This window comes from Oncorhynchus tshawytscha, linkage group LG18, assembly GCF_018296145.1.
Source record: "Oncorhynchus tshawytscha isolate Ot180627B linkage group LG18, Otsh_v2.0, whole genome shotgun sequence".
NCBI classification, from domain to species: Eukaryota; Metazoa; Chordata; class Actinopteri; order Salmoniformes; family Salmonidae; genus Oncorhynchus; species Oncorhynchus tshawytscha.
In genome coordinates, this window is record NC_056446.1 from 22,930,571 (window position 1) to 22,953,202 (window position 22,632).

At 41.7% G+C, this 22,632-nt stretch overlaps 1 protein-coding gene and 1 long non-coding RNA gene across 3 annotated transcripts; one reads left to right on the plus strand and one right to left on the minus strand.

Moving 5' to 3' along the window:
- The first annotated feature begins 466 nt into the window (after positions 1–466).
- acp1 (acid phosphatase 1) lies at positions 467–15,127 on the plus strand. Of its 2 annotated transcripts, none has more exons than XM_024415292.2 (6): positions 467–655; positions 1,756–1,829; positions 4,482–4,595; positions 7,807–7,868; positions 9,818–9,923; positions 14,815–15,127. In XM_024415292.2, exons 1-6 carry the CDS (start codon positions 613–615, stop codon positions 14,890–14,892), a joined length of 477 nt encoding a protein of 158 aa, XP_024271060.1. In that variant the 5' UTR covers positions 467–612; the 3' UTR covers positions 14,893–15,127. The 2 variants fall into 2 exon arrangements, with proteins under 2 accessions (XP_024271060.1, XP_024271059.1); XM_024415291.2 differs by lacking the exon at positions 4,482–4,595 and adding an exon at positions 4,665–4,778 and having other exon boundaries at positions 515–655.
- A 3,136-nt stretch (positions 15,128–18,263) lies between these two features.
- On the minus strand, positions 18,264–22,313 carry LOC112246762. The gene is made up of 6 exons (XR_002952970.2): positions 21,523–22,313; positions 20,643–20,985; positions 20,293–20,346; positions 20,009–20,089; positions 19,780–19,854; positions 18,264–19,205 (listed from the first exon to the last, which is right to left on the minus strand). It is a non-coding gene; the product is annotated as an uncharacterized LOC112246762 (long non-coding RNA).
- Between the last annotated feature and the right edge of the window lie 319 nt (positions 22,314–22,632).

Below are 22,632 nucleotides of genomic sequence, written 5' to 3' on the forward strand. Positions count from 1 at the left end.
AGTGTATGTAAACTTCTGACCCACTGGAATTGTGATACAGTGAATTATAAGTGAAATAATTTGTCTGTAAACAATTGTTGGAAAAATTACTTGTGTCATGCACAAAATTGATGTCCTAACCGACTTACCAAAACTATTGTTTGTTAACAAGACATTTGTGGAGTGGTTGAAAAACAAGTTTTAATGACTCCAACCTAAGTGTATGTAAGCTTCCGATTTCAAATGTATGTACAGTAGGGTTAGATGGCGGTGCAATGTATTTTTCCCATTCTCCTTTTCCCGTTTTTGTGAACAAATGTGAAATTCACACTCCAACCTGTAAACGCCAGCAATATGCAACAAAGCGTCTTGTCTGCCTGAAAACTAGAAGAAGAAGAAGAAGACCGTGCTAGTGATGTGAACAAGGCTAGATGGGATACATTCTATGTCAAAATAACGTCAAAAGTTGATTTTAACCCTAACTATTTTTCTGACCTTAACCCAATTATCTCAAACTGCTACGTAAACCTGCCGCGTAAATTCTCCTAACCTGCTCCGAAATATCAATTCTGACATAAACTGTATCCCTTCTAGACAAATCGAGTGATACTGACGTAAGACCCTAAAAGCAAAATGGCAGCCAGCAGTGGAAAATCTGTTCTGTTCGTGTGTCTGGGTAAGAAACGACCAAGAAAAAGACCATAGTCTCTGATTTCATGCACATAACGAGTCAATGGTGTGTCAAGGTGATAATACATTCAACAAATTGTCATACACTTGGAACTGATTGCAGTTTGTACGTGAATGGCAAGTGATGCTAACGGGTGGTATGCTATGCTAGCTCCAGTAGTTACTGAGTAACTAGCTAGCTAAACCACTGAAAACGTTGGTACAATAACTATTGCAACCACTATTGTAGTTAGTTAGCCAGCTAACTAAATTGCACATATCAATTTCTGTATCCAACTTGCAATACTAAAACCTTACATTCACTGCCATGATTTAGTTTGGAATCTGTCCATTAGTTCATACAGTTGGGCCACGCAGATCTTTCACATCTTTGAAAAACTAGTGACTACTCATCAAACTTGCCTAATATCCCTTATATCACCAGATTCTCTTTATCTGAAATGCAAAGGCAATGAAAAGGTTGCTCAATGATTATACCACGGCGTAAGACCTTTGGACAGTAGAGTCCAATGTAAAATTATGTACGAAGATCATGTGCCATAGCCAGGCAGGCTAATGTGATTATGGGAATTAATTTTGTAGTCAACAGCCAGCTATCAAAAGTTTCTCATGTTTCCAATATGTTATATTGAACTGTTAATTTGAAATTTCATTTCAACGACGTTCCATTGTTCATATTGCATAATGTAAAACGTGACTACATTGCCATGTAATACCTCCAATCAAACACTGTAGCTGACTCAATTGGGTCTCAACAAGTTAAATTATTATTTTTCATTCAGAAATGTAGGCTAGATATTCACCAAGACTCCAGGGGATATTGTGAGATAATCAGTTTTTGCTGATGCAAGTGTAGCAGATGGGTATCTCCACTAGCGCTGCCAAATAGCTAACTTTTCTGTGGCTCGACTGGGTAAGACGCTTCAGGAGGGTGGTCATATGTGTTTGCGAGGCAGAGGTCCTAGGTTTGAGCCTCTGTATGAGCTCAGTTATGAGGAAGTGGTACTGGTGAAGCAAGCAGCGTGACCTAATTTAGCCAAGCACTCTAATGGTAGTCAGCTTATTATGTGTCATTTTTTTGAACAGGGAACATTTGCAGGTCCCCCATCGCCGAAGCCGTCTTCAGGAAAATGGCGACAGATGCTGGTGTTGTTGACAAGGTAAAGACTTAAATGTATATGTGTGGGTAGATCTTCACAGGAACATATTGACAGCTCTGTTACATAGAAGTAATGCGTTAAAGTAATGCATATACAGTGCCTTGCGAAAGTATTCGGCCCCCTTGAACTTTGCGACCTTTTGCCACATTTCAGGCTTCAAACATAAAGACATAAAACTGTATTTTTTTGTGAAGAATCAACAACAAGTGGGACACAATCATGAAGTGGAACGACATTTATTGGATATTTCAAACTTTTTTAACAAATCAAAAACTGAAAAATTGGGCGTGCAAAATTATTCAGCCCCCTTAAGTTAATACTTTGTAGCGCCACCTTTTTGCTGCGATTACAGCTGTAAGTCGCTTGGGGTATGTCTCTATCAGTTTTGCACATTGAGAGACTGACATTTTTTCCCATTCCTCCTTGCAAAACAGCTCGAGCTCAGTGAGGTTGGATGGAGAGCATTTGTGAACAGCAGTTTTCAGTTCTTTCCACAGATTCTCGATTGGATTCAAGTCTGGACTTTGACTTGGCCATTCTAAACCTGGATATGTTTGTTTTTGAACCATTCCATTGTAGATTTTGCTTTATGTTTTGGATCATTGTCTTGTTGGAAGACAAATCTCCGTCCCAGTCTCAGGTCTTTTGCAGACTCCATCAGGTTTTCTTCCAGAATGGTCCTGTATTTGGCTCCATCCATCTTCCCATCAATTTTAACCATCTTCCCTGTCCCTGCTGAAGAAAAGCAGGCCCAAACCATGATGCTGCCACCACCATGTTTGACAGTGGGGATGGTGGGTTCAGGGTGATGAGCTGTGTTGCTTTTACGCCAAACATAACGTTTTGCATTGTTGCCAAAAAGTTCAATTTTGGTTTCATCTGACCAGAGCACCTTCTTCCACATGTTTGGTGTGTCTCCCAGGTGGCTTGTGGCAAACTTTAAACGACACTTTTTATGGATATCTTTAAGAAATGGCTTTCTTCTTGCCACTCTTCCATAAAGGCCAGATTTGTGCAATATACGACTGATTGTTGTCCTATGGACAACCACCTCAGCTGTAGATCTCTGCAGTTCATCCAGAGTGATCATGGGCCTCTTGGCTGCATCTCTGATCGGTCTTCTCCTTGTATGAGCTGAAAGTTTAGAGGGACGGCCAGGTCTTGGTAGATTTGCAGTGGTCTGATACTCCTTCCATTTCAATATTATCGCTTGCACAGTGCTCCTTGGGATGTTTAAAGCTTGGGAAATCTTTATGTATCCAAATCCGGCTTTAAACTTCTTCACAACAGTATCTCGGACCTGCCTGGTGTGTTCCTTGTTCTTCATGATGCTCTCTGCGCTTTTAACGGACCTCTGAGACTATCACAGTGCAGGTGCATTTATACGGAGACTTGATTACACACAGGTGGATTGTATTTATCATCATTAGTCATTTAGGTCAACATTGGATCATTCAGAGATCCTCACTGAACTTCTGGAGAGAGTTTGCTGCACTGAAAGTAAAGGGGCTGAATAATTTTGCACGCCCAATTTTTCAGTTTTTGATTTGTTAAAAAAGTTTGAAATATCCAATAAATGTCGTTCCACTTCATGATTGTGTCCCACTTGTTGTTGATTCTTCACAAAAAAATACAGTTTTATATCTTTATGTTTGAAGCCTGAAATGTGGCAAAAGGTCGCAAAGTTCAAGGGGGCCGAATACTTTCGCAAGGCACTGTATTATATAACTTGTTTTGTGTAGACTTTGCTCCACATATGTTGCACGTTTGTTGAGCTACTGTACTCTTTTGATTGATAAACTTTTGTTCCCCTACTGCATCATATTCCAAACTGTTTAAAAAAATATATATATATATATTTAAAAAACTTTATTTAACTTGGCAAGTCAGTTAAGAACAAATTCTTATTTACAATGACGGCCTACCAAAAGGCCTCCTGCTGGGGCTGGGATTCAAAATAAAAATGAATTAAATACAAATATAGGGCAAAACACACATCACAACAATAGAGACAACACTACATAAAGAGAGACCTAAGACAACAACACAGCATGGCAGCAACACAACATAACAACAACGCAACATGGTAGCAGCACAAAACAGGGTACAGACATTATTGGACACAGACAACAGCACAAAGGGCAAGAAGGTAGAGACAATACATCACGCGAAGCAGCCACAACTCTCAGAGTATCCATGATTGAGTCTTTGAATGAAGAGATGGAGATGAAATTGTCCAGTTTGAGTGTTTGTTGCAGCTTGTTCCAGTCGCTAGCTGCAGTGAACTGAAAAGAGGAGCGACCCAGGGATGTGTGTGCTTTGGGGACCTTTTACAGAATGTGACTGGCATAACGGATGTTGTATGTGCAGGATGAGGGCTGCATTAGATATCTCCGATAGGGGGAGTGAGGCCTAAGAGGGTTTTGCAAATCAGCATCAACCAGTGGATCTTGCGACGGGTATACGGAGATGACCAGCTCTGTAGTCTTCTGCTTCTAGAGACGGAGATGCATATAGGCTAAGGAAACAAACAAATTAGACTGAACTCTTTCAACCTATTATTAGATTGCTCTAATGTGCTGCATGTGCTGAGTCATTGTGTGCATATGAATACATTTTGCTTTGTTGTTGCTGTTCTCCTGCTCTGCATAGTGGAGGATAGACAGTGCTGCCACCTCCACCTATGAGATAGGCAACCCTCCAGACCACCGTGGTCAAGCCTGCATGAAGAAACACGGGGTGCCCATGAGGCATGTAGCCAGGCAGGTACGACCAACCCCTTTATCCTTCCTGTTAGCATTAGCTAGCTAGCTCTTGTGTTCTCTGTTGTTGCAGTGGGTCATAGACAGTGGTGCCACGACTGACTGGAACACAGGCAGCTCCCCGGACGCCCGTGGTCTGGCCTGCCTGAGGACACATGGCATTGAAACAAAACACAGGGCCCGACAGGTATATGATACATCAGTCACCCTGGGGTCCTTGCTGGGTCACTTTGGAGACTGTATAAAAATGTGTGTGGCATGGATAGTGTGTGTGTGGGGGGGGAGAGTGTGTGTGAGTTGGCTGTATTAGCCTAAATCCCATGAATAAAACACTCGAGCACAATGACTTTCCTAGCCGTACTAACTTTTATTGCCAATGCTTAGTATTGCATCCTGATAGACGCTGCTAAATCACACCAAGATGTTATGAAGTCTGGTACCTAGGCTCTCCAAATCCACTCAGTCTATTGAAAGAGACAAGCTTGGGGTTAATTCCATTTCAATTCCAGTCAATTTAGGAAGTACACTGAAATTTCAATTCTTGTCTACCCTTTTTCATTTTGGAAAATGTGTAATTTGGTTTACTTTTTTATTGACTGGAATTTAAATGGATTTCACCCCAACCATATTTGCCAACTGTGTTAGTGGGCCTCATGTTTTGCTGGTCTTTTTCTCTCAAGTTTTTCCAGCTCTCCCTGTCTCTCCTGCCAGCTCTCTGGTGCCCTCCCTGACCCAATGCTGGGAAGGGGAGCTGCCGTCATGTTGGTTTGTCTCTCATAACGGATAGAGGCCAACCCCGTTCTAATCTCCAGAAATTAGGGATGGGAGCTCAACGCTGCCCTGGCTCTGAGCCACCCATGTCTCCACGCAATGAACTTTGACAAGCTCTGAGTTTCTCGCTCTCTGTTCCCCCCATTCCCTGCTAATTTCAGTGAACTTTAACTCACTGTTTCTTGCCTCTAATGTAATGTCTCGGCTTGCCTCAGAAAATACTGTTTAGAGACAAAGGGTGCTCTGTTTAATCAAAAACGGGAGTTTTTGTTTTATTGAGAGATAACCGCAAGGGGATAGAATGGGGACTATTCGTTTTTAAAAACATTTTTAGTTAATGAATCCATAAGTGCATCGTCACAGAGAAAGATTAAGTTATTTTAGTCTTAACACTGGAAATCCCAGATAATTGATTTGATTGGAAAGGGCCCTGCAAGGGGTTTGAAGCGATATGATTTTTTGCCATGAATGCAAGTTGTCAGAATCAAGCATAATTTTTGTTCAGTCATCCCAATTCCCATCACCACATTTTACTTACTGTAGCTTTAGACTGAGCTCTTGTAAGCAGACAGTTCCCTGCTCAAACTCACTGCTCACCAAGAGTCATACAATAACTCAACAACTCCACGCGGTTTCTGAACTTTTTATCTGTCTGCCCTCAGACCGGGTCATCGTTCTCCCTTATTTCTCCTTATATCTCTCCCTTCCTACCCGTTCCTCATATAACAGCCTCCCTGACTGTCAGTCAAAAATTCCAGAAATCCAACTAGGCTCTATCGCTGCATTGTGGAGGGGGTTCACATGAGGATTTTGACCAGAGATTATTGCAAAGGGAGAAGACAAATATTGTGTGTGTTTGTGCTGTAAAGCCCAAGTGGGGAACTACACAGTTGAAATAGCAGTGGATGGAATTTGACATTTTGCCAACTTAACTTTGATTTTGCAAGGGTTTTTGGATACTACATACACAACACCTAGTTATTATATACTCTTATTATACAAATCTGGAATGGCCATGTTTTGGCGAGCTTTCATGTAAATTGCTCTTTCTGTCTTTACTCCCTCTACTTCTTTCTCTTCACTCTTTTAACCTCTCCATTCCCAAGTCCCACCCTAGAAACCCTTTCAAACCATAAGTGAGGCATGGCCTCACTCTCTCCTGAGTCATGGCTGCTGAGTAAGTGTTGCAAGATTCACATACAGTGCATTCAGAAAGTATTCAGATCCCTTGATTTTTTTTTTCCCCCCACATTTTGTTACGCTCAGCCTTATTCTAAAATTGATTAAATTCGTTTTTTCTTCTCATCAATCCACACACACTACCCCATAATGACAACGCAAAAACAGGTTTTCAGAAATTTGTGAAAATGCATTACAATTATAAAAACAGATATTTAATTTACATAAGTATTCAGACCCTTTACTCATTACTTTGTTGAAGCATGTTTAGCAGCGATTACAGCCTCGAATCTTCTTGGTTATGATGCTACAAGCTTGGCACACCTGTATTTGGGGAGTTTCTCACATTCTTCTCTGCAGATCCTCTCAAGCTTTGTCAGGTTGGATGGGGTCTCTCCAGAATGTTAGATCGGGTTAAAGTCCGGGCTTTGGCTGGGCCACTCAAGGATATTCAGAGACTTGTCCCGAAGCCACTCCTGCATTGTCTTGGCTGTGTCATTGTCCTGTTGGAAGGCGACCCTTTGCCTTCGGTTCTGAGCGCTCTGGAGCAGGTTTTCATCAAGGATCTCTCTGTACTTTGCTCCGTTCATCTTTCCCTCAATCCTGACTAGTCTCACAATCCCTGCCGCTGAAAAACATCCCCGCAGTATGATGCTGCCACCACCATGCTTCACCTTAGGGATGGTCCCAAAAAAGGAAGCACCTGAGGTTAATTTCAAGTCTCATAACAAAGGGTCTGAATACTTATGTAAATAAGGTATTTCTGTTTTATATTTTTTATACTTTTGCAAAAAAATGTAAAACTGGTTTACACTTTATCATTATGGGGTATTTAGTGTAGATTGAAAATGATTCATTTAATCAATTTGAGAATAAGGCTGTAATGTAACACAATGTGGAAAGGTGAAAGGGTCTGAATACTTTCTGAATGCACTGTACTTGGAAGATGTACTGCTTTGATCCCTTTCATAACCCTGAACATGGAGGTACCCAGACACCGCTCCTCTCCATCTCTCTCTCGCTGCCCCTCTCTTTCTCCTTCCTCTTCTCTCTCTGAGTTCTCTAGAACCTCTCAATTTGACTCAACAAGAACCAGGGAAAGGTCTTTACCACTGTAATGGAACACATATACCAGGCAGAAGTTATATAGGGCCTAGTGCCTGACAGTTAAACTTTATAGAGAAATCACAACAGCCAGTCTTTTGTTGTCAACACACACCAGTACCAATGTTAACATTTTGTCTTCTGTGTTTTTTTTCTTCTAGGTGACAAAGGAGGATTTTATGTCATTTGACTACATTCTGTGCATGGATGAGAGCAATTTGAGGTATATGCATCTTAACCCTATGTTCATGTGTGAGTGCATGTGTGTCCGTCCATGCGTATATATGTGTGTGTGTGTGCTCGGTCTGCTTCCTTTGTTCAAGAGGGGGGTGAACACAATTTGCAACATCTGCACGGACACTCTTGACTCACAGAACGGTGTTCTGTGCCATGACATCATGACAAGTCTATTCTATTCCGGGCTGCCATTCAAAATTATTGGAGTAAAAAGAAAAATGTTTAAGTAAGTAACATCCTGGGGTTTACTTGTTCTATGACCCTATGGCACTTACCCAAACATGATTAACGGGGTCACAAACTAAGTCAGAGAAGAGCTTATGCGGAGTGTAGAAATGGCCCGGGATATTGAGATAGACAGAACAGACCGAGCAATAAAAGTACAATAGGAACGAGGTAATTGTCAGATCCAAACTTTATATCAGGAACTCGGGATGGCTGTTGTCCATTCAAAATGTCATTGTATGTTAAAGTTAGGCTTTCCCTGCAACGGGTCAGGTAAGGCGATGCCTTGGCGATTGTGGAGACGTATATTGTGTACACACACACACAGATGCACACGTGACATACAGGCAGACATGTACACCTCAAGGTCTATGTAAAGTGTAGGGGTAAAGTCTGTCTAACAAGTGAGTGTCCCTAAGCTGTTTGCATGTGAAGCCTGGGCAGGGGGAGGGATATTTCTTGCTACTTTGAACGTTCAGGGATCATTTAGAGATCACATGCCTAAGGCGGTGCGGTCTGTAAGCAGCTTACTGAGGTCTTTGGATGCCTCGTCTTTTCTGTTTGGGGGCGACTTTTCCCTTCCTCCATTCTGTTTCTCTCTCCAAGTATTTGGTTGGCTAGCGAGAGAAAGAGATTAACCTTAACTCCCCGCCAATTATTACCAATGACCTAATTAATCATCACCGGTTAGGTTTTACATGTGTTATTATTGTGTTGGATGATAGTGCTTTTACATTTCAGTTTAGTCAGTGGGAACCAGGAGCCCTTTCAGCTCCGCTGCATTCTACATTTACAATGCAGTGCTATAGAACTAACCTTAAACCCCCCCCAATGAAAGCGTCAGGGGGCGTTGCTCTACCACAGGGTTAGGCACGGGAGGTGGCAGTGGGGCGGTAGTTCCCTGTTTTGAGTCCCATTCCCAGTATTGGAAGCTTCCCAGCTTGGCCCCATACCCTCACTGTGGGGGAGTCAGTCCCCTCTCGGTCCAAGCAGTATGGCTGGCCATTTCATTTGAGCCGTTACACTACTTACAATGGGAAGGACCTGGCAACCGCTTTGTTTTAGTGCCTGGGTTAGTAATAGTTTTTTTTAATATCCATCCGCTACATTTCTAAACCCCTGTGGTCTGGTTTCCAGCCAGGCTTGGTGCATGGATCCTTCCTAGCTGCTTTTATTACTGTCTGAGTGTATTGTTGTATTTCTAAGCCCAATTACCCAAGCATCAAAATAAAAGAAACCAGTAAAGTCAATAAAAGACTCATTTCCACAGTTGGATTGTGAGGACGTGTTTGAAGAAGTTGTGTAGCCTTTAAGTAACTGTCAAAACGATTTAGTCACAAATAAATTCTCATATATTGATATTTGGTTTCAGAGTTCGACTTGTTTTGCACTGATAGCGTATACCACAGTGAGCCATTTCGAAAACTTGGAATAGAATAGATGTGTTGTCTGTGATAGGCTCATGCGTGTAACAGAAACACCAAACCAACAAAATGGGTGTTTAAGACTTATTAAACCTTTTTTATTTGGTTCCATTTGTTATGGACAGATGGCCATTTATACAACAATAAAAGTTGTTCTATGAAATGGGTAGTTACATTTGTAAAAGTCTGTCAGATATATGGTCCAAAATAGCACTGGTGGTATTTGATTTTAGTATTGTCACAGGAACACATCCTAACCGTCTCTGACTTTTCTCTCTCTTTACAGTGACCTGAAAAAGAAGGCAAACTCTGTGAAAAACAGCAAAGCCAAGATTGAGCTGCTGGGCTCGTACGACCCAGAGAAACAACTGATCATCAAAGACCCATACTACGTAAGTCTACTGCACTGACAGCGTTTTCCCACCAGTACTAAGGAGCCTATCACAACTGGGTTACTAGGTTTAGACAAAAAAACTATTCTGCTGCTCGCGTTGTGAATAAAAAAGCAACATGACTGCATATGGCTTAACCCACCAACATTATTCTAAAGTACTGTAGGCTACATGAATCCATACACTTACAGCGAGATAAGGTAACACATTCAGTAGAACAATGTCCTGATCTCTACAGGGTAAGTTTCCATGTTAACTCCCATAATTCAGAGTCATTGTGTCCTCACACCAGCACTATCTATGCCTAAGCCTCACTCTGGACTCCCGAGTGACGCAGCGCTCTAAGGCACTGCATCTCAGTACAAGAGGCGTCACAATCCCTGGTTCAAATCCGGCCTTGATTGGGAGTCCCATAGAGCTGTGCACAATTGGCCCAGCGTCGTCCAGGTTTGGCCGCGGTAGGCTGTCATTGTAAATAATCATTTGTTTTTAACTAACTTGCCTCGTGTAAAAAAGTCATCCCCAGTTAAAACCACTGTATGGAACAATTGGTTTCTGATGGGAAAACAGTAGCAAAATATTGTCTTCCTCTCATGTCCTGAGATACAATATTATTACGATACGATATTATCACTATACTTTGGTGCCGATACGATATATATATTGTGATTCTCACAATTCTAGATGTATTGTGATTCAATCATTTTATTTTATTGCAATTTGATGTTCCAAACATTATTGCTCACATATGTCTGCTGCAGAGGGACAAGAGAGCCATGAGAAAGTTTTGATCAGTTAAGGAAATAAAACTGTTAAACAAATTGTCTCCCTACTTAAAAACATGGAGAACAAGCTATGAAGGAAAAATACTGGAGTTTTGGTTCAGTTACAGCCAACTAGCGCAAATATATTGTCAAAAATAATATCCTGATATATACAGTACGAGTCAAAAGTTTGGACGCCTACTCATTCAAGGGGTTTTCTTTATTTTTACTATTTTCTACATTGTAGAATAATGGTGAAGACATCAACACTATGAAATAACACATATGGAAACAGCATTCAGCAGCGATACGCCATCCCATCTGGTTTGCGCTTAGTGGGAGTATCATTTGTTTTTCAACAAAACAATGAGACAAGAAAATCCCTGGAATGAGTAGGTATGTCCAAACTTTTGACTGGTACTGTAACTATCGATTTTTGTTCCCCATCACTAATGTCCTGTGTCCTCAAGTCTCTCTACAGCCCCTCCTTTACCATCTCACAACATGTTTAATGGCTTTGTTAACTTTTCCCAGCTTTAAATGCTTCCTATGCATTCGTAAGTCCTGCCAAATGGCATCGGAAGTGGAGGCCAGTTGGTTTGTGCAGAGTAGATAGAATTGTACATGGATGTGATGAGCGAGGTAGGGAGGGGGGGACTGATACTGGGGGAGGAGAAGGACAGTTAGTTTGATAGTTGAAGTCCAGTTGTTGGTCTACTACGGTCTCTGCTGTTGGTCTACTACGGTCTCTGCTGTTGGTCTACTACGGTCTCTGCTGTTGGTCTACTACGGTCTCTGCTGTTGGTCTACTACGGTCTCTGCTGTTGGTCTACTACGGTCTCTGCTGTTGGTCTACTACGGTCTCTGCTGTTGGTCTACTACTGTCTCTGCTGTTGGTCTACTACGGTCTCTGCTGTTGGTCTACTACGGTCTCTGCTGTTGGTCTACTACGGTCTCTGCTGTTGGTCTACTACGGTCTCTGCTGTTGGTCTACTACGGTCTCTGCTGATGGTCTACTACGGTCTCTGCTGATGGTCTACTACGGTCTCTGCTGATGGTCTACTACGGTCTCTGCTGATGGTCTACTACGGTCTCTGCTGTTGGTCTACTACGGTCTCTGCTGTTGGTCTACTACGGTCTCTGCTGTTGGTCTACTACGGTCTCTGCTGTTGGTCTACTACGGTCTCTGCTGTTGGACTACGGTCTCTGCTGATGGTCTACTACGGTCTCTGCTGTTGGTCTACTACGGTCTCTGCTGTTGGTCTACACGGTCTCTGCTGTTGGACTACGGTCTCTGCTGTTGGTCTACTACGGTCTCTGCTGATGGTCTACTACGGTCTCTGCTGTTGGTCTACTACGGTCTCTGCTGTTGGTCTACTACGGTCTCTGCTGTTGGTCTACTACGGTCTCTGCTGATGGTCTACTACGGTCTCTGCTGATGGTCTACTACGGTCTCTGCTGTTGGTCTACTACGGTCTCTGCTGATGGTCTACTACGGTCTCTGCTGTTGGTCTACTACGGTCTCTGCTGTTGGTCTACTACGGTCTCTGCTGTTGGTCTACTACGGTCTCTGCTGTTGGTCTACTACGGTCTCTGCTGTTGGTCTACTACGGTCTCTGCTGTTGGTCTACTACGGTCTCTGCTGTTGGTCTACTACGGTCTCTGCTGTTGGTCTACTACGGTCTCTGCTGTTGGTCTACTACGGTCTCTGCTGTTGGTCTACTACGGTCTCTGCTGTTGGTCTACTACGGTCTCTGCTGTTGGTCTACTACGGTCTCTGCTGTTGGTCTACTACGGTCTCTGCTGTTGGTCTACTACGGTCTCTGCTGTTGGTCTACTACGGTCTCTGCTGTTGGTCTACTACGGTCTCTGCTGTTGGTCTACTACGGTCTCTGCTGTTGGTCTACTACGGTCTCTGCTGTTGGTCGCAAAGGAAGATAATTAGAAAAAAGGAGGGAAATGTTTTCAGGAATGTGAAAATGCAGGCAAACTGCATGTTTGGTTTGATGAGGAATGCTACATAAATCATATCCCCTGTCCTATATTCTTGTTAAAATAATAAATGAATTAATTTGTTGTGTGGTCTTGACTAGGGACATGCATGTTGCGGGTAGACCTCTGATCGCATAATGTTATGTGTGGGTAATTGAGATGTTTCTATTAGGGTTTCAGGAAATACCCTTTTGATAGAATAATGGCGGTAAAATTATTAATGTTGCGATGGTTGTGGTTGACCAAAATGAAGTGTCTGTGTGCACTCTGGCTCAATCATGTGTGTCCCTCTTCTTGGCTGTCTGTCCCTGTGTGTTAAAATCTCAGTGCTGTCAAAAATGTGATTTTCCTATGTTTTATATATGTTTCCACACTGAGGTTGTAAAAATATTGTGAAAATGATAATATCCTTTTAGTGTAAGAGCTGTTTGAAAAAAAAAAGAAAACGCCTGGAATTTCAGCCTGTTTTGGTGGGATGGAGTTTTGGCTTCACCAGGCAGTAAATGAGTTAATAGACCAATAAGAGTTCTAAACCTCTCTGCCAATAACAGCTAGTTTTCCGTTTTCCCCTCCCCACTTAGACCACTACAACAGCCCTAGAAAAATTCTTGCTTCAGAAATGACTCTTTGCTAAGAAGCTATTTTTGTTTTGTTTTGATCATTTCAATTAGAAAGTCACAGTAAGGTATCTAATTGTTACCCAGAAATGATTTGCTATTGAGATGAAAATTTCTGCAGTGGACCTTTAACACCAGCTGTGAGTGTGTGGTAGCCAGAGGGAGCTTAGCCTTAAACATGGTTTCAGAGGCGAGTAAATAAATATTTTGGCGTGTTGACAGCACTGGGCTGTGGTCCGTCATCCGTCGCCACAACGCATGGCAGAGAAGCACAGTAAAGGACTAGAGCCAGACGGCTGTTTTTTAAATAAATTGAGACATAAATTCAGTCCAACCTTAGAGCCGATGACAAGCTCTGAGGAGGACGTAGCTGAATGGGGTTCCAAAGACTTCGTTTGGAGCCTTTTTGTTTGGATCAGAGACTGGGTTTGGGGGTTGGAGGGGGTGGAGGAACTGGGTGGGTGTTAAGAGTCTTCAGGTGTGGTTGGCTGTTCTCCTGCCAGCGAAGGAGTATATTAAAAGGCTAACTGTCAAATGTGTCCAAGTACATTTTGCACAGGGACTCATTTCTGAACGTTTCTGCTTTTGATTTTAGTTCCAGTATGGTATAAAACGAGCAGTCGTTATAAAAAACAATAAAATTTTTCAGACGGCTTTTACCTTTTACAATGGCCTTAACAAGTAAAAAACACTTTGCACTCTACTCCTAGACCATTTCTGAGGAAAGAAAATATCTTTCATTTTTGGATGAAGTTTTTAAAGTTAGTGTTACATGCCGTTGTCGGCCATCTTCCCTGGTTGTTACAGATATGATTTTTTATGAATATGAGATCTTCGCTTTAGGAGTCCCCAACCGGCCTCTACAATGGACTGTCTGTGTTTTACCAATGCATGTGGACAGATATTACATCTATTGTTGTTTTTTATTGCATCTCTCTCTGTTTGGTATATTTTTCTGGAAAGAGTCTCTTCTTGATGTTTTAACATTACTATTCACACAGTGTAAATTTGAGTTTTAAATTAGTTTGCCACACAACAGGAGAGAGAAATGCTGAACATTCAAAGGACAAAACATGCCCTTTTGGCACTTTGGATTGGTGTTACAGGTCTCTGAAAGGTGTAACGTTATTTATGGTGGGCCTGGAAAGTTGGCTTGGGCTGTTTCCTTCTCTATTATTGGCTAACGTAATCACGAGCCAATTAGCCAGAACTGTGTGGGTTTTGGGGGGGGAAACGTCACTGAAGAAACCCCCCATCCAATGTCAGCTCTATATTCTACTGGTTTGGGAAATGATTGAGCTAGTAACTAGAGGCTTTCTGATCCAGATTTGGAGAAAGATTAACTGTTTCATTGCTCAAGGAAAAGGCTCTTTCCTGCTGTCTTAGTTTGATGGCACTATTTAAATGCCTTATAAAAACAATATTGGTGAACACATCAACTTTTATTTTATAGCTTTCTTTTATTCATACAATATTTTGGGGCAAAATGAATTGATTTCCCTTTTTCCTGTTTTATAGGGGCATGAGGAAGACTTTGAAAATGTGTACGAACAATGTGTGAGATGCTGCAAAGTGTTTTTGGAAAACAACTCGTAACCAGACCCAAGATCTGACCGGTGAACATCTACCCAAACACTAGATGGATAGTAAAGAAACGATCCTCCGTTATCGTCCATAGTTGTGCAGTTACAATACACATCTGCCAGGTCACACTAACAGTAGTTCCCGTCAATATGGTGTAGCAATCAGTTGATTGTCACAATCTACAATATGTCTGTAAAACAAACGGTTTACTGTACTGTGTCCTAAATAAAATGCTTTTTTTGAGGAATTTGCAGATTGTCTGGTCCATTCAAATAAACAATACATACTCAACAGAACTAACAATGCACTATTCTATCTTTATCTTATTTCTCTCTTTTACATTTTGTAAATTGTTAGTCTAATCTAGTCTAACATAGCCATCAACGTTTATAGAGATTAATATGGATGCATTATGGCATGACCAGACATTTTAGGGTTCAGAGGGGAAGGGTTAAAGGTTGAGACCAGGGTCAAAGTTAATGCTTGCCCAAAGGATAATCTTGTTGGGTATTTGACACGGGTTTAGTTAGTTACTTTCATGTCACAATGTTTTTTTTAAATTGAGTCATTCTTCCATTTGTACTCCCGTGACATCCTAATTCGAACATCAGGGCTTTGATAAAACAAAACCTATAAAATCACTTTTAATGAGTAATTGCTTTGGCTCAGCTATTGGTATTTTAGAGAAATGAGAGGACAAAAATAGTCTGCAGTGATTTTGTTCTCATAACTAGCTAATGATGCTACTTAGCCTCTTTCTCTTACCACTGGCACCTCCACCATTAAGTCTGATTTGGACCCTCACATAGTCCTTATGTCAAATATGATTAAAATCCCAAACCATGGCAGCCCAAGGTAGTGCAGAATGCTGCCCGTGAAAATAACCCTGAATTGTACGTTTTCAGGTGTATTTCACTGGATTTAGTTCCTAGGCTGTGATTGGCAGAAATTGGGAGTGGTAATACATAATAAACCAGATGAAGTAGATGAAGGCATTGATATATCGTGCTAGAGTGGAACGACCAAAGGAATGTCCCTCCACACACTGTTCCCTGCTAGTGTGGTCCAGTCTATCCTCTTAGGACTGTGCTCAATCCAAACCAGCAAGCAGAAGTTTGCCGTACTAGGGTAAAGCCAAAGCATGGTGAATTATTTATTCAGCATTGCACAAGAGAGTATTTGAATGAATCTAAAGTTGAGCGTCTGATTTTGATTGAGTAGGACTCTTACTGTGGTATCAGGCTGAGAAAAAAGTGTTACTTAGAGTTGATCACTTTGCCTGCTAGCTTGTACAAACATATGTTGGAACGGGGGAATGGGATCCACAACGCATAAATCCTGCAGTACAACAAATGGTTGGTTGTTTGGTGACTTTGTCATTTGAACTTAACCAAATAGACATTTTCAGACAAATATTTACTCTCTCTTAGGTAAAGAGAACTTCCATTGACAGAATACATTTTCCCAGACAGCAAGTTCACTCAATGCTCATTAAGCAAAAACTACTTGGCTTTAGGCAGGGTAGCCTAGTGGTTAGAGCATTGGACTAGTAACCGAAAGGTTGCAAGTTCAAATCCCAGAGCTGACAAGGTACAAAATCTGTCGTTCTGCCCCTGAACAGGCAGTTAACCCACTGTTCCTAGGCCGTCATTGAAAACAAGAATTTGTTCTTAACTGACTTGCCTAGTAAAATAAAGGTAAAATAAAAAAATTCCCTAGAGCCAGAGGAACTTGCATGCTAATGCTAGTTAGCATTGTCTTGTGAAACTACATTTAACTTCCTTCATACTGGACGCGGAGACATAAAAAAAATAGTATCCACAACGTTATCTGACTTTGGGGAAGTATATAAAGGGCCTCATTGCCAAAATCCCTTTATCCCTTTAATGTCCATTACTATTACAGTAATGTGAATTTTAGATAACTGACTTTGCAAAGTGTTTTATTTGTCTTTTAATCTACAGTGAACAAAAATATAAATGCAAGCATTTCAAAGATTTTAATATGATCAGAAAAAACATTCAGTATTGGGTGTGACCACCATTTGCCTCATGCAGCGTGACACATCTCCTTCGCATAGAGTTGATCAGGCTGTTATCTGTGGCCTGTGGATTATTTCCCCCACTCCTCTTCAATGGCTGTGCGAAGTTGCTAAATATTGGCGGGAACTGGAACACGTACATGTCGAACCACAGCATCCCAACATGCTCAATAGGTGACATGTCTGGTGAGTATGCAGGCCATGGAAGAACTGGGCCATTTTCAGCTTCCAGGAATTGTGTACAGATCCTTGCAACATGGGGCTGTTTCATTATCATGCTGAAACATGAGGTGATGGTGGCGGATGAATGGCACGAGCCTCAGGATCTCGTCACCAGTATCTCTGCATTCAAATTGCCATAGATAAAATGCAATTGCATTCATTGTCCGTAGCTTATGCCTGCCCACACCATAACCCTACCGCCCTCATGGGGCACTCTGTTCACAACGTTGACATCAGCAAACCGCTCGCCCACATGGCGGTGTCTGCCATCTGCCCTGTACAGTTCAAACTGGGATTCATCTGTGAAGAGCACAGTTCTCCAGCGTGCCAGTGGCCATCGAAGGTGAGTATTTGCCCACTGAAGTCAGTTATGACACCAAATTGCAGTCAGGTCAAGGACAACGAGCACGCAGATGAGCTTCGCTGAGACGGTTTGACAGTTTGTGCAGAAATCCTTTGTTTGTGCAAACCCACAGTTTCTTCAGCTGTCCAGGTGGCTGGTCTCAGACGATCCCGCAGGTGAAGGAGTGGGATGTAGAGGTCCTGGGCTGGCGTGGTTACAGGTGGTCTGCGGTTTTGAGGCCGGTTGGACATGCTGCCAATTTCTGAAAAATGATCTTGGAGGCGGCTTATGGTTGAGAAATTAACAATCAATTCTCTGGTGGACATTCCTGCAGTCAGCATGCAAATTCCCTAAAAACCTGAGGCACCTGTTGCATTGTGTTGTGTGACAAAACTGCACATTTTTTAATTGTATTGTCCCCAGCACAAGGTGTACCTGTGTAATGATCATGCTGTTTAATCAGCTTCTTGATATGCTGCACCTGTCAGGTGGATGGATTATCTTGGCAAAGGAGAAAATGCACACTAACAGGGATGTAAACAAATCTGTGCACAACAATTTCTGTGATCTTTTATTTCAGCTCATGAAACATGGGACCAACACTTAATTAACATGTTGCATTTATATTTGAGTTCAGTGTATTAATCTAGACCTGTAAGGAAGCCAGAGACCTGTGCAAACTACTGGATTCCTATAGATTCCAATTGAATCATATTGCCTGTTATAGTCAGTGATGAACAACACCACGTACTTTAAGAAACAACAGAGAGAGGCCGCTCATGTTTGTACCAATCTTATAATTTATTTAAATATATTTCATGTTTTTGATATATATTTTTTAACACCAAGTTAATATACGTCAAACACTTTCATTTATGGTTGTTATGTGGATTCCTTTTATGCTTTTTACAATATGTACATATTGCACTCAGGTTAGAATGTTTATACATACTGTATGTATACAGAGGAAAACATATGACAACTTGAATATATAAATATACTATGTACCACACTCAAGACTCACAGGAGGGTTTCTTCTTACACACAACTTCTGACTGCAACCAGTGCCTAATATATAGTGTCTCTTGTTTTAATACATGTCTTACAAAGACAAAAGGCAAGGAAATTGTCACGCAGTTAATAATTGAATCATACGTTTCAGTGTGGTCACAGGTCGGTGAGAGAATGTCCGAGATAGCCTTATATCCACTAATAGGTAGTGCTGCTGACAAAGGTATGACGCCGAACCACAACAGAAATACAACCTAAAAAGGCATGTCGCAACCCAACCAAAGGATTTGATTGATTTCAATTGTTGTTGTTGGTTGTTGTTTTTTTTTTTTTTTGGGGGGGGTTAAAAACAAACAAAAGCAATCCCTTTTCTCTTTTGGTAAAAACCAAGAAAGAAAGAAGAAAGTAGAGTTTGTCCAGCCAGCAGGACAATAATAACCCTGAAATCTGTGGTTGCTGCCATGTTTCCCCCTTCACCTTCTGTATCTTCTGTATAGTCTCTTGTCCAGACCCGCAGTGACCACAGACTGTCGGGTCCAGGCAGGCCTGTGGGTGGTAATCCATGCCTTTGTAAAATAGTGAACTCTGGTGACGGACACTGCGTAATGGTGGACGTGACTGGTTCCACTTTGTTTGGTTTCCCTGTTGTTGTCTAAGGCACTTTTTTTCAGGGCTCTGTCTTCTGGACAGCTCTGGTTTGGCTTCAACCTGCGAGAGAGAGGAAGTGAAATTTAGTGCTCTCTCGTACTTGGCAGCGCCCAGAAATTCTTTCCTCTCCAAAAGTACCATGAAAAATGGAGAAAGAAACATGATTTGTTACAGATCTGTATTTCATGCTGTGCTCCAAAAACTGTGTGGACACCGTGCATGGCACTGATTAGATCTACCTATTAGGCTGAGAAATACATTTTAACATTACTTAACTTCTTCCTTTCAACTTAATGCTATGACTCTACGCAGTAAATTGAAACCATGTGAGGTGCAGTTCACCTTTACCAGGTGTTTTAGGTTACATTTCACTTTTGCAACAAGTATTTTTTATGTGGGAAAAGTACTATTGATTTGTGTCAGGTTTAACAATGCATATTATTACACATGTAACAGGTGTATTTGATTAACACTTTCTGTTTGACCTGTGTAAAGCCCATTAGACTGTTATTAGTTTCACTGAATAGACAAGGACCTCCATAAACAAACATACACAATATTTAGGGCCCTGCGTTCTACCAGACCATGTGACCTGACTAGGAAAAACTCTTAAAAAAATGATATGCACACTTACTTGATTTCTGCTACCCTTCTGTACATCGTGGGCTCCCTGCTAAGCGTGTGAGAAGCCGTGCACATCTTTTGAAGTCTTAAAAGGAAAGAAAGGAAATAGAGGGATGAATGAATGCCTGGGAGACAGTACTATGCCTCCCCTTATACATAACACGTGATGTGCCTATAAACACTGCTTTAAATCCAGGGAAAATGTATTCTTTGCCATATGAAGAGGTTGAGGAACTTACATGCAGGTATTGTGCAGTCTCTGGTGTTGTGATATAGTCTGTATACGTGCTTCCTGCATTTGGGATTGAAATACAGAGGACCTGAGGGACAGAGAAAGCCTTTGAATTAAAGCTGAGCAGTCCAACTACTATCACCTTTCTCTCCCTTTCTTGTCCTTTACATCCTGACCCACCGCACTCAAATCTCTCCTCTCTCTCTCTCTCTCCTCTCTCCTCTCTCTCTCCTCTCTCTCTCTCTCTCTCACACACACACACACACACAGATCATATGATGTATATCTCACCTGTTAAGTGTTTTAAAAACTTTTCTTTCTTTCTGAGATCTCTAGGAAATATTTCTGAAAGACAAAAAAAGAAGGCAGGGGGTGAGAACAGGAGATCAAAGTGTGTTTCTAACTGTAATTCGCTCTGGGTAAGAGCATCTGCTAAATGACTCAAATGTCAAATGTAAATCACTTTCTTAAGATTCAGCAACTTCAAAATTCCCCAGGCATAACATATTTGAATGATGTGCACCCAGTACCCTCATAGCGCGTTACATTCCGTGGTGGTCTTTTTACTCCACCACTTAAGACTGTTATACAACATATTTTTGAGTTCATGGTAACGCCCAGCTGTCAATGTGCGAACTCACCAATAATTTGATCGCCACTATCTGTTTTGAGGTTTCGTAAATCCCTTTTTGTTTCAACTGGGGATTCTCTCCTAGAAGTCGACTGTGATGCTGCGTTCGTGCCGTTCTCACCGCGGCTCTCCTCCACGTGCCTCACTATGTCTGCAATCCGCCTGAGTAGGCTCTTGTCGTTCCTCGCGACCGTGGGAGCCGTGGCTGGCGCGCTCTCCTCACAGTGGCTGGTAGTACTGCAGATCAGCAATATGAGTCCCATAACTACAGGCTTGCACAGTCCGCTCATTGCTACCGCGGGCTGAGGAAAGGGATCTCCCTCTCTGACGCTGCGGTGAGTTTAACGAGACCCCTGCAAGAGTTAAGACTTGGGGGTCATAAATGAAGCCCTCTGACGCACAGAACCATTACATTGTGTTCTTATCTTCAGCATTTCTCCAACATAAATTATTACATTATATAACCCCACATCTACCATGCCTATATATCCTGTCCTCTTAGACAGAGTATTTCAATGTTAGTCTACACCTGTTGTTGAAGAAGCATGTAAACTACAATTGTATTATACTATATATGACCTATTCACACCCATTCATGCAAGCCAATACGATATCTACTTTCTATAGGAGATTAACAGGCGACGAACCAACTTTCATTGATCAAATCGATCGATATTTGTTAATTCAAACAAAATAGACGGTCAACTTTGTAGGTTAGTTCCAAACAAGTTGACAACACTTTTTCTTACAATTCCTTAAAGCAATTCCAATAGTTCTGCTTATGTTGGACAGTAATGTTGCCTTTATGAAATAAAGTGCTATAGTTAATCAGAATGCTGTCCACTTGAGAAAGTGTCAGAGAAATGTCCGATGGAAAACTGTGAAATTACCTGCTTTGTCTCCGTTTCTAATATCCTCCAGTAAATCCGTCGATGTTTTAATGTCAACGCTATTGAACCGCGCCGGATAACTCAGTCTTCGGCACTGTTCTGCCCCATACCATTCCACGATTTAAAACACGACCACATAGGAAAGGAGAGAATCATCAGTTTTTATAAGAAGTGTATTTGGGCTGCAAGTGCGGTCATCTTCTGATCCTTCCTTGACCGACTTGATGGGAGAGAATGGAAAAGTAATTAAAAGGTCTGCTCCATATAGCCTAGAGGCTAACTTCTGTGTGCGCCTTGATGAAGTCTCAGGTTGTTTGCCAGGGTGCCACTCACTTTTTATTCTCGCTCTCATACGTAAGGAGCTGTCCCTCGAGGATCACCATGTCTTCAATTAGAATGGCGTTATGAACACTCGTAAATAGGAAATATCACTCAAATTTCCCGATCATCCGCTCTGCCTTGTCAATTTCTTTGCGCTCTCCCTTTTTCGTCACTCCACTTATAGCCTATTTGCAATACGCGCTTACCAGGAAGCTTTTTTAAAATTGTTTCCTTGAACGGAAATTCCAAATGACCGATGTGAACGTTTGCAGATAACCGCATCTCGTCTTGAATATACTCATAATAACCTCCAATAACCTCGTCACTTTACAAATCAATAACAAATAAACTGAAAGACAATACAATTGCCCACCATGACACAAGCTTTCGTAATTATTATATTATTTGCGTAATTCCAACATCGATTCATGAATAGGTGTCAACGGACTGAGAGGAACAAGTGAACTGAAGCCTTCGCCCGGTTTAAGATTCGTTTAGTTTACTTTCGTTGGTACAACTCCATCTAAGTAAAGCCTCATTGTGTAATTGGCTTGGTTTCACTGACCTGCCTCCCCCTGAACGCTCATAATTGGTTTCAATCTGTTGGATGGAATTTGAGATCTGTTAGATGATGACCAATAGCCTACTTATCAACTTGCTGCAAAACCTTCCCCTGTTTGAAACTTTCCCCATGTGTCTCTTTATTTGTGTTTATGGGGTCTTCATGACAGCCAGTAACACATGTTGCCAAGACTCCTTCGTTTATCGGATGTTCAAATGATAGCAGGC